Genomic DNA, 12907 nt, shown 5'->3' with positions numbered 1-12907 from the left:
AGCCGATCTGATCAGGGCTCTTGCAGAATCTTTTAACTTGCAGGGTGGCAATGCAGTCACTAACAAGCAGCCCATGCAAGTGCCCACTACCTACTCAGAGAGGCAGACCGATAAAAGTTCCCTTTGCTGTTTTAGGCTTAAAGAGGAAAAATGCAGCTTGGTCATCCAAAAGCAATGATAAACATACATTGTATAAATGAAATAATCGTAGTGCTGCTCTTTAGCCATTTTTGGAATGTTCAGCTCCCGAAAGGCTGGAGTGTACTCCAGGGCTAGGAAATTACAGGTTCTCATTTTTACTCTTTCAGGGAATTTTTTGCCCCAGAAAAACCCATCTGATGTTCCCCTGATTAGTCCTAAGTCTTTCTTCTTATGTGTCACTGGAATTTCCCAGCTAGCCGTAAGCCCCGCCCCTCCTCGACACTTTATAAAAGCAGCCTGCTCGGAGGCCGTGCGCTTCATTGATTCAGTACGCAGAGGACTAAAGCGGACGGAGGAGATTCCGGTAGCGGTTTAACAATTTGAAGAAACTTGAGAGTCGCCTTTCCCAAAATGGCAGGTTTTGCAGCAATGAACAGCAACCAAAGGGATTATTTCATGGCAGAGGAACGGGATTTAAAACCAGGGAAACAAATGAATTATGCGGAAGACAGGCTCGACAGTGGTTTGGATTCTCTTAAAGAGGATGAATATCAGAAGATCCTTTCTGAAATGGAAGACATGAGTATGGAGCCCCAGCGGGAGCGCCCTAGTGAGCCCTGGAAAACGCAGACCACCGAGGACGGAGACACGTAAGTTGAACGGGGTTCGGTGTGTGGGGGCGCTCGTTCGTTATTTAAAAACAAAATGAAAGCACAGAGCCTCTGACCTTGTTGCATTTTCCGTCCCTTCTTTGCGAACTTTGGCGTCGTAGTTGATGCTTGCTTTTGATATTTTCTTGCAGAGATGCACATGCACAACTTTTTGCTTGTTTACCGTAAGCTGAAGCCCGCAGTAAAGCAGCATGTAAAATTAGAATTCGGATTTTTTTTTTTTTCTGTGGTCGGGGCTAGGCCGACTTAAAGTGTTGGGGATTTTTTTTTCGCTGAACATTTATGAATAGCTCGAACAATTAAAAAAAAAAGAGAAGTGGGTGTTCACTTGGAGTTTTTTGAGTTGGGTAAACAAAGGCAGAGAAGGACGGAACAGCCTGTCCTCGGCGCGGGGGGCGGAGCGGCACGCAGCTCAGCAGAAAAAAAAAAAATCTTTTTTCACAATCTGGAAAGTCCCTGGCGCGGCGCCAAAGTCGAGAGGCGCTGAACAAGCGCAAATGAGGCTGCGAGTCTCGGTGGAAATTACCGGCCAGAAAACTCCAGCCTTGCGAAATGCCCGCCTTTTGAATTTTTTTTTTCCCCCTCTCATTCTCAGTGATTTCTGACCTTTTTTTCTGTTTTGTCATACAGGCTGCTCCACTTGGCTGTTATTCATGAAGAGAAGGGCTGTGCTTTGCAGATCATCGACAGATTGCGTGGTGATCCCTACCTGAACATCCAGAACAACCAAAGACAGGTTAATACAATTTTGTGTTTATTATCAAGAGATATGGGGTGCTCCTTGTTTTATCAATCCTTTTATTGTGTAATGGGCCGGTTAACAATTATGTATTATTATATTGTGTAGAATCCCGTTGATCCATTTATAATCCAAATCCATTTTGTCTTCTGTTAGCAGTGGTTAGTTAAGAGTTTAAAATTCCACGATTGAGTTTTTTTTAATAAGGCTCACAAAATAAACGTTTATAATGTAAGCCTTTGGTATTCATAAAGCTCCTATATAGGGGCTTCAACAGCAGAAAAGACTCATCGTCAATTTTACTTGTACTAACAAGATGCACATACAAAGTTTTTTTGCAGATTAGCCAATTATGTCAACATTATTTTGGATTTACAAAATGCCACCATATGCATTTATGCCTTCAGTGGCCTGCATTTAAATATACACAAGCATGTAGCAGTAGTACTAGTGTCACGTGATGCTGAGCATCACAACTTTCTGGCTCTGTGATGAACTGGAATCGGTTTAAATATGTATACACATTATAACTAATAATCTTAACTGGTGGGCTTCAGTTGTCCTGTTCAGCTGTTTACGCTGTAAACTTTGGGCCATAAGTGTGTGTACACACATGCTTGTGCCACATTAGCATTATGTATCCCATGATGCCCTTACAGAGTTGAAACATAGGCACTGGAGCCCTGGACATTTTGTGTATCCTTCTGTTCACACGCCTCATGTTTGCTCGACTAAATCACCAAACCTGACATTTAAGTTATGAGTGCAGAAGATGAGCTGTCATGACTTTTCTTGGCTTCTGTGCATGGTTGACACTTGAGGTGGCAATGCACACTGGGAATGGAGAGTTAACCTTTTTGCGTATTTTTATATTTTTAGACTCCCCTTCACTTGGCGGTAATTACCGAACAAGCGGACATCGTCGCCTCGTTGCTGAAAGCCGGCTGTGACCCCCTGCTTGTCGATCATTCAGGAAACACTGCACTTCACATTGCCTGCAGCAAGGGTTCCCAGAACTGCTTTGGGGTCCTCACCCAGTTTAGCGGCAAGCATCTGTCTTCTCTCGTCGGTGCTGTAAACTACAACGGTAAGCTTTTCACCATGTTAATCTTGCAGCGTAGATATTTAGAGTTGTTGTTGTGCAGAACTAAGGTAGTTACTGGTCAGTTGCACTGCGTGTACTCAACTTTTTTTTCCTCCTTATTCTCCTTACAGGTCACACAAGTCTTCATCTGGCCACACTTTTTGGATTTCTCCACTTGGTGGAAGACCTCATTAAACTGGGAGCAGATGTGAATGCTCAGGTACGTTTCCGTTTTGTCCTCCCACTCTCACTGAAGTCTTGATGTATAATGTCCCCCCATACCGATTTTATTATGCTGTATTGTAACCGCATCTCTTAATTCATCCAACAGGAGCAGTGCAATGGCCGAACATCCTTGCACTTAGCAGTGGACATGCAGAACTACCAGCTAGTGGACCTTCTCATCTTGAACGGGGCCAATGTGAACAGTCTGACCTATGGTGGCTACTCCCCCTACCACTTGACTCACGGCCGACAGAACCAAGACATCCAGCGGCTCTTGTTTTGTCTGACACGGCCAGATTTACGAGATTTGACCTCTGATAGTGAAGATTCAGACGATTCAGAATTGGAGGACTTGTACTCTGAAAATGACGAGGTGAGTTAAGATGCTAACCTGTTCGTTCTGTTCTGCCCCCAACCCCTGTGAGTTTATTTGATCTCCATGAGAGCCTCCAGTTCTGGTCGATGTGGAGTTGCTTTGGCCCAGTTTGAGTGAGTGCCCAGAGTAGCTGAAACCATGCTACAGGGCCCACTCCTCTAACCACAGCCTGCCCTCAATGCAAGCCCACACAGATTAACTGCTTAATATAGAAGTATGTAGGCAGGCTAGTCTTTGGCACTGTTATTAGTGGGCTGACTTCCCAAGGCCCCCCCCACACATACACACACTTGACATTTTGTGTGTCTAACAAACTTAACTCTGTTCTCCATCTTTTTATTCCTCCAGATGTATGATGATATTCACTTAGCTGGATGCTAGGGGTTGTCTGAGAAGAAGCTGCTCAACACCTTGGGCTTCTCCGCTGCACTTCAGGAAGCCAACTACAAGAAAAGGCAGGACTCCTACATTTAAACAGGAGGTTCCCAGACACCAGGTCATTGGGCGAGCCGCGTGGGGGACACAGAGCTGGCCCCGTGTTTGTCGACGACGAAGGTCTTGCTGGACAGTGTGCCGTTTCCAGAGCCTGGAAGTCATAGGGGGAATCCGTGAACCAAAGGCATGGGTCCCAGGACATTCTGGATACCAAAGCCTTGTGCCTTCTCACACACTCTCACAAGTGCCTGGATTTCACAAGTGGATCATTTGTCCATTGAGGAAAATGTACATTGTTGTAAATATTGTGTATAGTCAGAACTATTTTTTATACAAAATGAAACTTTTTGACTTGTGTATAATAAACTTTATTTCTGACATTTTAAATTAACACTATTAAAATGCCTAGTGTTTGTGTTGGAGATGTGTCAAGAGTGAAATAAAGTACTGAATGATCACTTTGGTTTTCTGAGTGGTGGTATCATGGCTGGTGGGTGTGAAGTGGGCTCCATTTTAGATGCTCAGTCAGAACCTGTGGGACTAAATCAGTACTGCCCCCCCCCCAATACTTCATGTGGGGGTTTTTTTTTTTTTTTCTCTCCTCTCTAAGTTGGACATTCCTGACTTCAAAACATTAAGTAGCAGCACACAAATCGTGGATGCCTGAGCGTTACCCATAATGCATCCAGACTCTTAACAGCTTGTGTTTTGTACCCCACCTTCCCAGTGTAGCTTTATCTAGGGGATGTGGGTTCCTGTTTGCAATGTGGCGGAGTGCTTTGAGGTCTTTAATTTGATTTCTCTGAAGAAACCCTGCAGATTGGAGCTCAACTTCTGCTGTACTGGCCTGTTGTCTGGATGACGAGAATTTGAAGTATTTTGCATAGAACATCACACCCTGGTGTAGACAAATCACTCCTGAATTTGCCTAAAGCAGGATGTTGCTCTGGTGTGGTCATGCTGGAATTTCCGGAAAGGGTGGGAATGTTCAGTTGTTACATGAACAGCAAAAGTCCCTGCGCTTCTTAATCTTGTGCTGCATTTAAGATCGGAACCATCCTATGTGAATTTCCCTATTAGTCAGGAAGGAAAAACTTGTGTGTGAGTAGAGTTGCACAACCTCCCTGGCTGTTTGTCTTCTCTTTATCCCAAATTACAAAGTCCTATCATACTGGTGATGTATATTTCCACTTTAAAGGGCTCTGCTTATCTCAGTTTTTGATGTGACGTGGGGCAGGTGCCAGGCATTCTGAAGTTCTCTTATCCTGCTTTTTTTTTTTTTTTGTGCACATTTGTTCTGTTCAGTCGCATATACAAGTGTAGTTGATACAGCCTTGTAACTTTTAGAGTGAGTTTCATTGAAAAAGATGGCTCGGCTTGCTGGGCAGTCATCAATAATAGAGGACACCTATGGTGTTCCTTGTGTGTGTTTGGTGGTACCAGTATGTGAAAGGGTGGCCAGTATATAGCAGAAGAAGGGAAATCTGTTGAAACAAAGAGGGGGGAATTTACAATGAGGCATGGAACAAAGGAAGCTCACAACCCACAGTGGGAAATGAGTGTAACTCAAACATTCATCTATTGTTGAAACCCCCTAAATGTGACTCAGGGTTGCAGCAGCTCAGGGCCTATCGCTCAAACAGGGTTGCCAATTTAAGGCACAAGTTGTTGGAAAATGGGAGAAAAATCTTCACAATCAAGAGGAAAGGAGAAGGCCACCACACAGGACACTGCAGTCATTGTGCAAGGCCAGCATGTGAGCACAGTAATGTAAAGAGCAGAGCTAATGGACAATAGTAGTGGATATGTGAAGCCTTTGAACATGGACAAGAAGATCCCTATGAATAATAAGAGTCGTCTTCTTTCGGCTGCTCCCGTTAGGGGTTGCCACAGCGGATGATCATCTTCCATATCTTTCAGTCCTCGTCATCTTGTTCTGTTACCCTCATCACATCCATAAACTTTCTCTTAGGCCGCCTTCTCTTTCTCTTCCCTGGCAGCTCTATCCTTGGCATCCTTCTCCCAGTATACCCCTCATCTCTCCTCTCCACATGTCCAAATCAGCGTAATCTCGCCTCTCTGACTTTGTCTCTCAACTGTCCAACTTGAGCTGACCCTCTAATGTCCTCATTTCTAATCCCGTCATGCCCAATGCAAATCTTAGCATCTTTAACTCTGCCACCTCCAGTTGTCTCCTGCTTTCTGGTCAGTGCCACCGTCACCAACCCATATAACATACCTGGTCTCACTACCTATAAATAATAAGAATAAAACATTTTATTTATATAGCGTCTTTCCCATGCTCAAGGCGCTATACACATTAATGGATGTCTATGTGCCATCACTGCTGGCTCCTAGCATCAGGGTGTTGAGCCAATTCTGTAATTGTGCCAGGTTAAGTGTCTGAATGAATTCATCTCCTTGGGTGGCAATATCAATGTGAACCCCATCCTTGACACGGTTGGAATCATATGGGCAAATTTCGCACAACACTGTTTTCTTTGAACAATGAGCCATAGATACATCCAGATACATGGTGGACAGTGGGATGTAGGGACCTTCAAATGTCAAGTTGATGTTATTTTGGACATCTAGGTTTCAATGAATGGCCTGTCCTCCTCACTGCTGTTCTAACGATAAGACTGGAGCAATCACTATCTCTGAATGACGTTTATTGCTCCCTTCCAGGGCGGCGTCTTCTCAAGTAATAACACTCCAAGCCACCTAATGGTTTGATAAGGTTCTCCATATGAAGATGACAGAGGTGGCACAGCTCGAGCATTCAGGGAGGGCATGTTAGAATGCACAACAATGCCTTCAACAAGACACAAGTCAACTGATTTTTATGTGAGTGGAAGCCCCACATCCTGAGAAGTGTAGGTACGTTTTTACATTTTCTACGACAACATCTGAAGTCCAAGCACCACATCAAAGTCAGGTTCTCTGAGTCGTCACTCTGATTAGCAGTCTCATGGTTATTTTTAGGTGCGGGGACTGCCAAGATGTTAGAAAGCAAGCAAACCAGAGGTCGGGACATGGAACCCGCTGATGACTGCAACCTGGACGGCAGAGTTGTGGCTAATGGGCCCACCTCATGCATCCTGTTACTTGTGTGCTGGCAGTGTCCCACAGACAGACAACGTCTACTGTGTAGTGATCATCAGACCTGCTTGAATATTTCATAGATGGACATCCAGCAGGGGCTAACCTAAGATCATAAAGTGGGCCGTAGGTGGTGACAGCACCGGCAGCCTTGAGCTTATACTCCACCTACTGCATATTTACAGTATAGGAGTCAACATTTACCACAAAGTACGGGACAAGGGTCCCCCGATCAGCTTCAAACTTGGCGGTGGGGAAATTTTATGAGGCATGGGGCAAAGGAGAGAAATGTCCCTGAACCGCAACTTAGTGACAACTCTGAGAGCACAATATGCAAAGAAGCCACCTTCATAGTGAGTCGGGGACCTGCAGGGACATCATAATAATGAGACAAAGGGCAAAAGGGGGACATTATTGACGTTCTCCTGCACACAATGACTCAAGATGACATGGAGTAAAGGTGCCAGATAGTCCTCAGACAGAGAGTTAGGGTCTCCTGCTCATACTCATGGCTACAAGGGGATTTTTCCAAAGAATTAGAGAACATCGTGGAATGGGGCAAAGGAGCTAGAAGTCATCAAGGGACATTTTATGAGGCATCAGGCAAAGAGACCCCTTACCCTGCACATGTGAGGAGATTTTACAACATACAATAGACTGTAGTAGAGGGGCTCAATGAAGTCCCTCACCTTAAGTTAGAGACCCCTCCACTGAAGATGATAGAGTAAGGCATAAGGTAAAGGAGCTAGCAGTACCACACATTAAATTAGGACCTCCTTCCCAGTACATGGGGGATTTTAAGAAACACAGGGCAAAGGAGGGAGCCTTCCGCACGATGATTTAGGGACCCTCAGCCTGCATACGACTAGAGGCTTATTAACGTGGCATGGAGCAAACAATCAGTGCCCCTCCCAGCCCACTTCCCTTACATAAGTTTCCATGAGAAGAAATTACAACGAGGCATGGAGCTAGCAGACCCCCCACAGCAGATTAACGACGTGGCATGGGGTCAAAGAGCAGCTCGTCCACCCCACCGTGAATTAGGCTCTCGTCCTTCATACATGGCTGGCTTGGTGGAGCGTTTAGGAATCAATGAGCTGCACCTGATAAGAGATCTAGAGACCCCTCTCCTGGACAGTGTGGAAATGTGGCAGAGGGGCCAGCTGCCACCCGCACCCAGTAGATTCGGGGGGCCCCTTCTTTGCATGCCTGAGGACGTGTGTCTGTTTATGAGTCCCACAATGACCAGCTAGATAGTAAAGGAAGGGGAGACCCCCTTGAAGAACAGGTGGTCTCAGTTTGGGCTTGAGATCTCCTGGAGGCGAGGAGGGCAAGAAGAAGGTGTCAGATGGAGAATTCAGCATTCACAAAGACAGCCACCCGCCAGAGCAGCAGATGCCCGCATGTTTGCGTAACCTAACAGGAAGTGTCTCACTCGACTTGTTCTCTGTTCTTGTGAACTAAAACCCCTGGTAGAAATCCCCAGCAGACGGCTCACTACTGATGGTGGGCTATGGAGTTTTAAAAATACAGTGACTGTAACTCCCCCCTCCCAATCCCCCCTACAAAGCAACACCACAACCACCAAGGAGGAAAGAAAGCAAAGCCTTTAGGGGTTGAGGTGGCTGAGCAGCGGCAAGGATGGAGTCATATCAGCCTAATCTTCACTCTAAAGCAATGCAAATGTGTTCCTGGCAGTGACAGGATCAGGCCGGCCTCATTTGCATTGCTGACGAGGAACCGACTCGCTGACTTCTCACCCGTCATGCAGTGCAGGGCCAGCTGCCAGGCGGATGGAGAGTGGAGCCTCTCACGTGTTCGGGTGGCTGCTCTTCTATATTTCGTTATCAAAGCTTTTTCAGTTGTAAAACTGTAGATAGTGCTGATGAAGAAAGGCACTATAAAAATAACATGTAGAGCATGATGGAACCGACTCATGTCCAGCACTTAATAATAATAGTAATGATTATTTACATTTATATAGCACTTTTCTCACTAGATAGATAGATAGATAGATAGATAGATAGATAGATAGATAGATAGATAGATTAGATAGATAGATAGATAGATAGATGAAAGGCACTATATAATACATAGGTAGATAGATATGAAAGGCACTATATGATAGATAGATACTTTATTAATCCCAAGGGGAAATTCCCATCCTCCAGCAGCAGCGTACTGATAAAGAACAATATTAAATTAAAGAGTGATAACAATGCAGGTAAAACAGATAATAACTTTGTATAATGTTAACGTTTACCCCCCCGGGTGGAACTGAAGAGTCGTATAGTGTGGAGTCTCCTCAGTCTGTCAGTGGAGCAGGACGGTGACAGCAGTCTGTCGCTGAAGCTGCTCCTCTGTCTGGAGATGATCCTGTTCAGTGGATGCAGTGGATTCTCCATGATTGACAGGAGCCTGCTCAGCGCCCGTCGCTCTGCCACGGATGTCAAACTGTCCAGCTCCGTGCCTACAATAGAGCCTGCCTTCCTCACCAGTTTGTCCAGGTGTGAGGCGTCCCTCTTCTTTATGCTGCCTCCTCAGCACACCACCGTGTAGAAGAGGGCGCTCACCACAACCGTCTGTTAGAACATCTGCAGCATCTTATTGCAGATGTTGAAGGACGCCAGCCTTCTAAGGAAGTATAGTCGGCTCTGTCCTCTCTTGCGCAGAGCATCAGTATTGGCAGTCCAGTCCAATTTATCATCCAGCTGCACTCTCAGATATTTATAGGTCTGCACCCTCTGCACAGTCACCTCTGATGGTCACGGGGTCCATGAGGGGCCTAGGCCTCCTAAAATCCACCATCAGTTCCTTGGTCTTGCTGGTGTTAAGATGTAAATGGTTTGAGTCGCACCGTTTAACAAAGTCTTTGATTAGGTTCCTATACTCCTCCTGCTGCCCACTCCTGATGCAGCCCACCATAGCAGTGTCGTCAGCGAACTTTTGCACATGGCAGGACTCCGAGTTGTATTGGAAGTCCGATGTATGTTGGCTGAACAGGACCTGAGAAAGTCCAGTCCCCTGTGGCACTCCTGTGCTGCTGACCACAATGTTAGACCTGCAGTTCCTGAGATGCACATACTGAAGTCTGTCTGTAAGATAGTCCACGATCCATGCCACCAGGTATGAATCTACTCCCATCTCAGTCAGCTTGTCTCTAAGGAGCAGAGGTTGGATGGTGTTGAAGGCACTACAGAAGTCCAGAAACATAATTCTTACTGCACCACTACCTCTGTCCAAGTGGGAGAGGGATCGGTGTAGCATATAGATGATGGTATCATCTGCTCTCACCTTCTCCTGGTATGCGAACTGCAGAGGGTCGAGGGCATGGCGGACCTGGGCCTCAGGTGGTGAAGCAGCAGCCGCTCCATGGTCTTCATCACATGTGACATCAGAGGGACAGGCCAGAAGTCGTTCAGCTCACTAGGACGTGATACCTTTGGGACTGGGGTGATGCAAGATGTTTTCCAAAGCCTCGGGACTCTCCCCTGTTCCAGGCTCAGGTTGAAGATGCGCTGTAGAGGACTCCCCAGTTCCAACGCACAGGCCTTCAGCAGTTGTGGCTATACTCCATCTGGACCCACTGGCTGGCATGAAGTCTTCTCAGCTCTCTGCTCACCTGTGCTGCTGTAATTGTGGGTGGGGATGTCTCACCTATGCTGGTATCAGCAGAAGGATGGGTGGAGGGTGCAGTACTCCGAGGTGAGAGTGGGTTAGGGTTGTCAAACCTGTTAAAGAAGTTGTTCATTTGGTTTGCTCTCCACGTCTCTCTCGATGGTGGCACCCTGCTTCGAGCTGCAGCCAGTGATGATCTTCATCCCATCCCACACTTCCTTCATGCTTTTATTCTCAAAGTGGGAAGCCACCTCAACCACCACTAATGTGCAGTATCCACCCAAATGATGGGACGGCAGCCATTACTGCACCAGTATGTTCACCACACATTAGCTGTTAGGTGGTGAAGTGCTGAGAAAGAGAGAGAGACAATCAGAGACAGAGGATGATTTGGGGCCAGAATGACCAGGCTGTGGTGGGCATCAGGATACACCCTACTCTTTACGGAGGATACCCAGAGATCATTTATGAGCACAGAGAGTCGGGACCTCGGTTTTACTGTATGTCTTATCTGAAAGACAGCACCATTTTCCCAGTGTCCCTGTTCACTACACTGGGTCACTTTCAGGCTACAGGGTAAGTGCCCCAAGCTGGTCTCACCAGCACCTCTTCCCATACCAAACCAAGTTTTGATAGATGGTCTCCCATCCAAGTACTTGCCAGTCCTGAACATGCTTAGCTTCAGGTGGATGACCTCTTCTGAAGTACAAAAAAAAGGTGAAAAGTGGACATAAGATGGTGGCTGGGTATTTTAAACACTCTGGCAGAAGATTTGGTCCAGGATGGTAACCCTGCTTAGAAAGCTAGGGGACATCAATAAGAAATGACAAAAACTGGACCACATATGGAGACCACCAGTGATGTTTGTGCATTCAGAGTCAGTGGGGCACTGCCCCAGCAGATTAATAAAACAAGCAAAATGCTTCCCTCAGTAAATTCATCTATTGTTAAAATATTTAGAACAACCCTTCGATTGCCTTCTTAAGCCATTTTTTAAAATATTCCATCACACGCTTAAATTACTTACATACATATCTAGGCTTTTTGAGGTTTGTGAGGTTGTCCTCATGGGGGGTGCTGCCTATTTCAGGCTCCCGGCGGCAGTTCTATTGGCCCTGCAGTGTTCCAGTAGGTGTGTGTGTGTGTGTCGATGTGAAACATGAACGTCCTGCATTTGCACTTTCAGTATGAGCTTTACCCAGCCAAGGCTATGCAGCATAAGCCAATGAAAAGATACAAAAAGTCCTTTAATGACAGCCACGGTAACTTAAATGAAAAAGAAAGACAGCAGACATGACAGACATTACGTGGATCACAATTGGCTTCAGATCTTCAGAAACCAATGAGGCTGCCCGCCTTACGCCACTGAATTTGAAAAAGCCACCTTATATGTGCTCACTGTATTTTGTGGAAATGTAAGCAGCATTGTGATGCTCCTGTTTCAAACAAGTGCAGAGTCCTGGGGCAGAATTAACAGGTCTGTAGAACTAGCTGTGCTACCCATCTAAGATGACCTCATCAAAGACCTCAGCATTAATGTTTTGAAATCTTTTTTGTAATGCATATAGGAATACAATGCCTTGCTACAAATCTTTGTGATGCACCATCTGTTGGAATGACAACTATAATGCATACAGTATATCTCTGTTATACAGTACACCATTTACTATGAGATTTGCAAAAGCAGTGTGAATGTTTGTGATGCACCATCTGTTGGAACGAACAATGTAATGCATTTTATTACTAAAGATGTTTGTGGTGTGCCGTCCTTTGGAATGACAGAGACACAACAACATATACATTTATGCTTTTATTAAAATAGATTGTATGCCAGTCTCACGCTGAGCAGCTAACACCTGGGCGCACAATGGTTAGCACTGCTACTTGATGCTCCCACTGTCTTGTGTTCAAGTTATGCAGTCTGCATGTTCTGTCCGTGATTTTGTGGATTGTCACCTCAAAGCTGTTAGATTCTAAATGTGAGGTGTTGCTGTTTCTTCTCCAGGTGGCAGTTGTCCTCCAAATGCCCCTCATCACCATCTGGTCTAAACTGATCATTGTGTTGAGCTGATCACGGGGCCTCAAAAAGACCAACCATCAGCCTATCTCAGGGGTGGGTGGTACACTGTAGGACATCATTCTTCCACCTCCTCTGGTTACCTTCCTCTAAGCTAATGTCATATCATACAACTTCTAATCAAAGGTGAAATCAAACTTGATCTTGTCACTTGAACTACAAATCGCAATGCATGTCAAATCACGAGACAATTCCAAAACTCGCCTCTTTTTTTTGATAGCTGCCTGTCAGAGCTGGAGCTGCACAAATGTTTTACAGCTACGAAGAGTTCAGCCATCATCTCGGCCCTTTCCATTCTGCCGTGGTACAGAAAACCATAAATATCATAAAGGCAAGCTTCTGTTTCTGAGGTCCATTACAACAACAACATTTATTTATATGGCACATTTTCATACAAACAGTAGCTCAAAGTGCTTTACATAATGAAGAATAGAAAAAT

General features: G+C 45.5%; 1 protein-coding gene across 1 annotated transcript; it reads left to right on the top strand.

Annotated features, from left to right (window-relative positions):
* The first annotated feature begins 451 nt into the window (after nt 1–451).
* On the top strand, nt 452–4129 carry nfkbiab (nuclear factor of kappa light polypeptide gene enhancer in B-cells inhibitor, alpha b). Its single transcript, XM_039741400.1, has 6 exons — nt 452–791; nt 1443–1548; nt 2431–2638; nt 2767–2855; nt 2967–3233; nt 3585–4129. Exons 1-6 carry the CDS (start codon nt 553–555, stop codon nt 3615–3617), a joined length of 942 nt encoding a protein of 313 aa, XP_039597334.1. The 5' UTR covers nt 452–552; the 3' UTR covers nt 3618–4129.
* The last annotated feature ends 8778 nt before the right edge of the window (nt 4130–12907 follow it).

The sequence above is a fragment of the Polypterus senegalus genome, chromosome 18, assembly GCF_016835505.1.
Source record: "Polypterus senegalus isolate Bchr_013 chromosome 18, ASM1683550v1, whole genome shotgun sequence".
NCBI classification, from domain to species: Eukaryota; Metazoa; Chordata; class Cladistia; order Polypteriformes; family Polypteridae; genus Polypterus; species Polypterus senegalus.
Note: the sequence above shows the minus strand (reverse complement) of the source record. Positions and strands in the feature narration are given on the sequence as shown.

Excerpts from the sequence above, each read along its gene's own strand:
- nfkbiab (XM_039741400.1), top strand. The coding sequence starts at position 553 with ATGGCAGGTTTTGCAGCAATGAACAGCAACCAAAGGGATTATTTCATG. Across the intron at positions 2,639-2,766 it reads CGGTGCTGTAAACTACAACG|GTCACACAAGTCTTCATCTG; the intron begins GTAAGCTTTTCA and ends TTCTCCTTACAG. Across the intron at positions 2,856-2,966 it reads GAGCAGATGTGAATGCTCAG|GAGCAGTGCAATGGCCGAAC; the intron begins GTACGTTTCCGT and ends TTCATCCAACAG.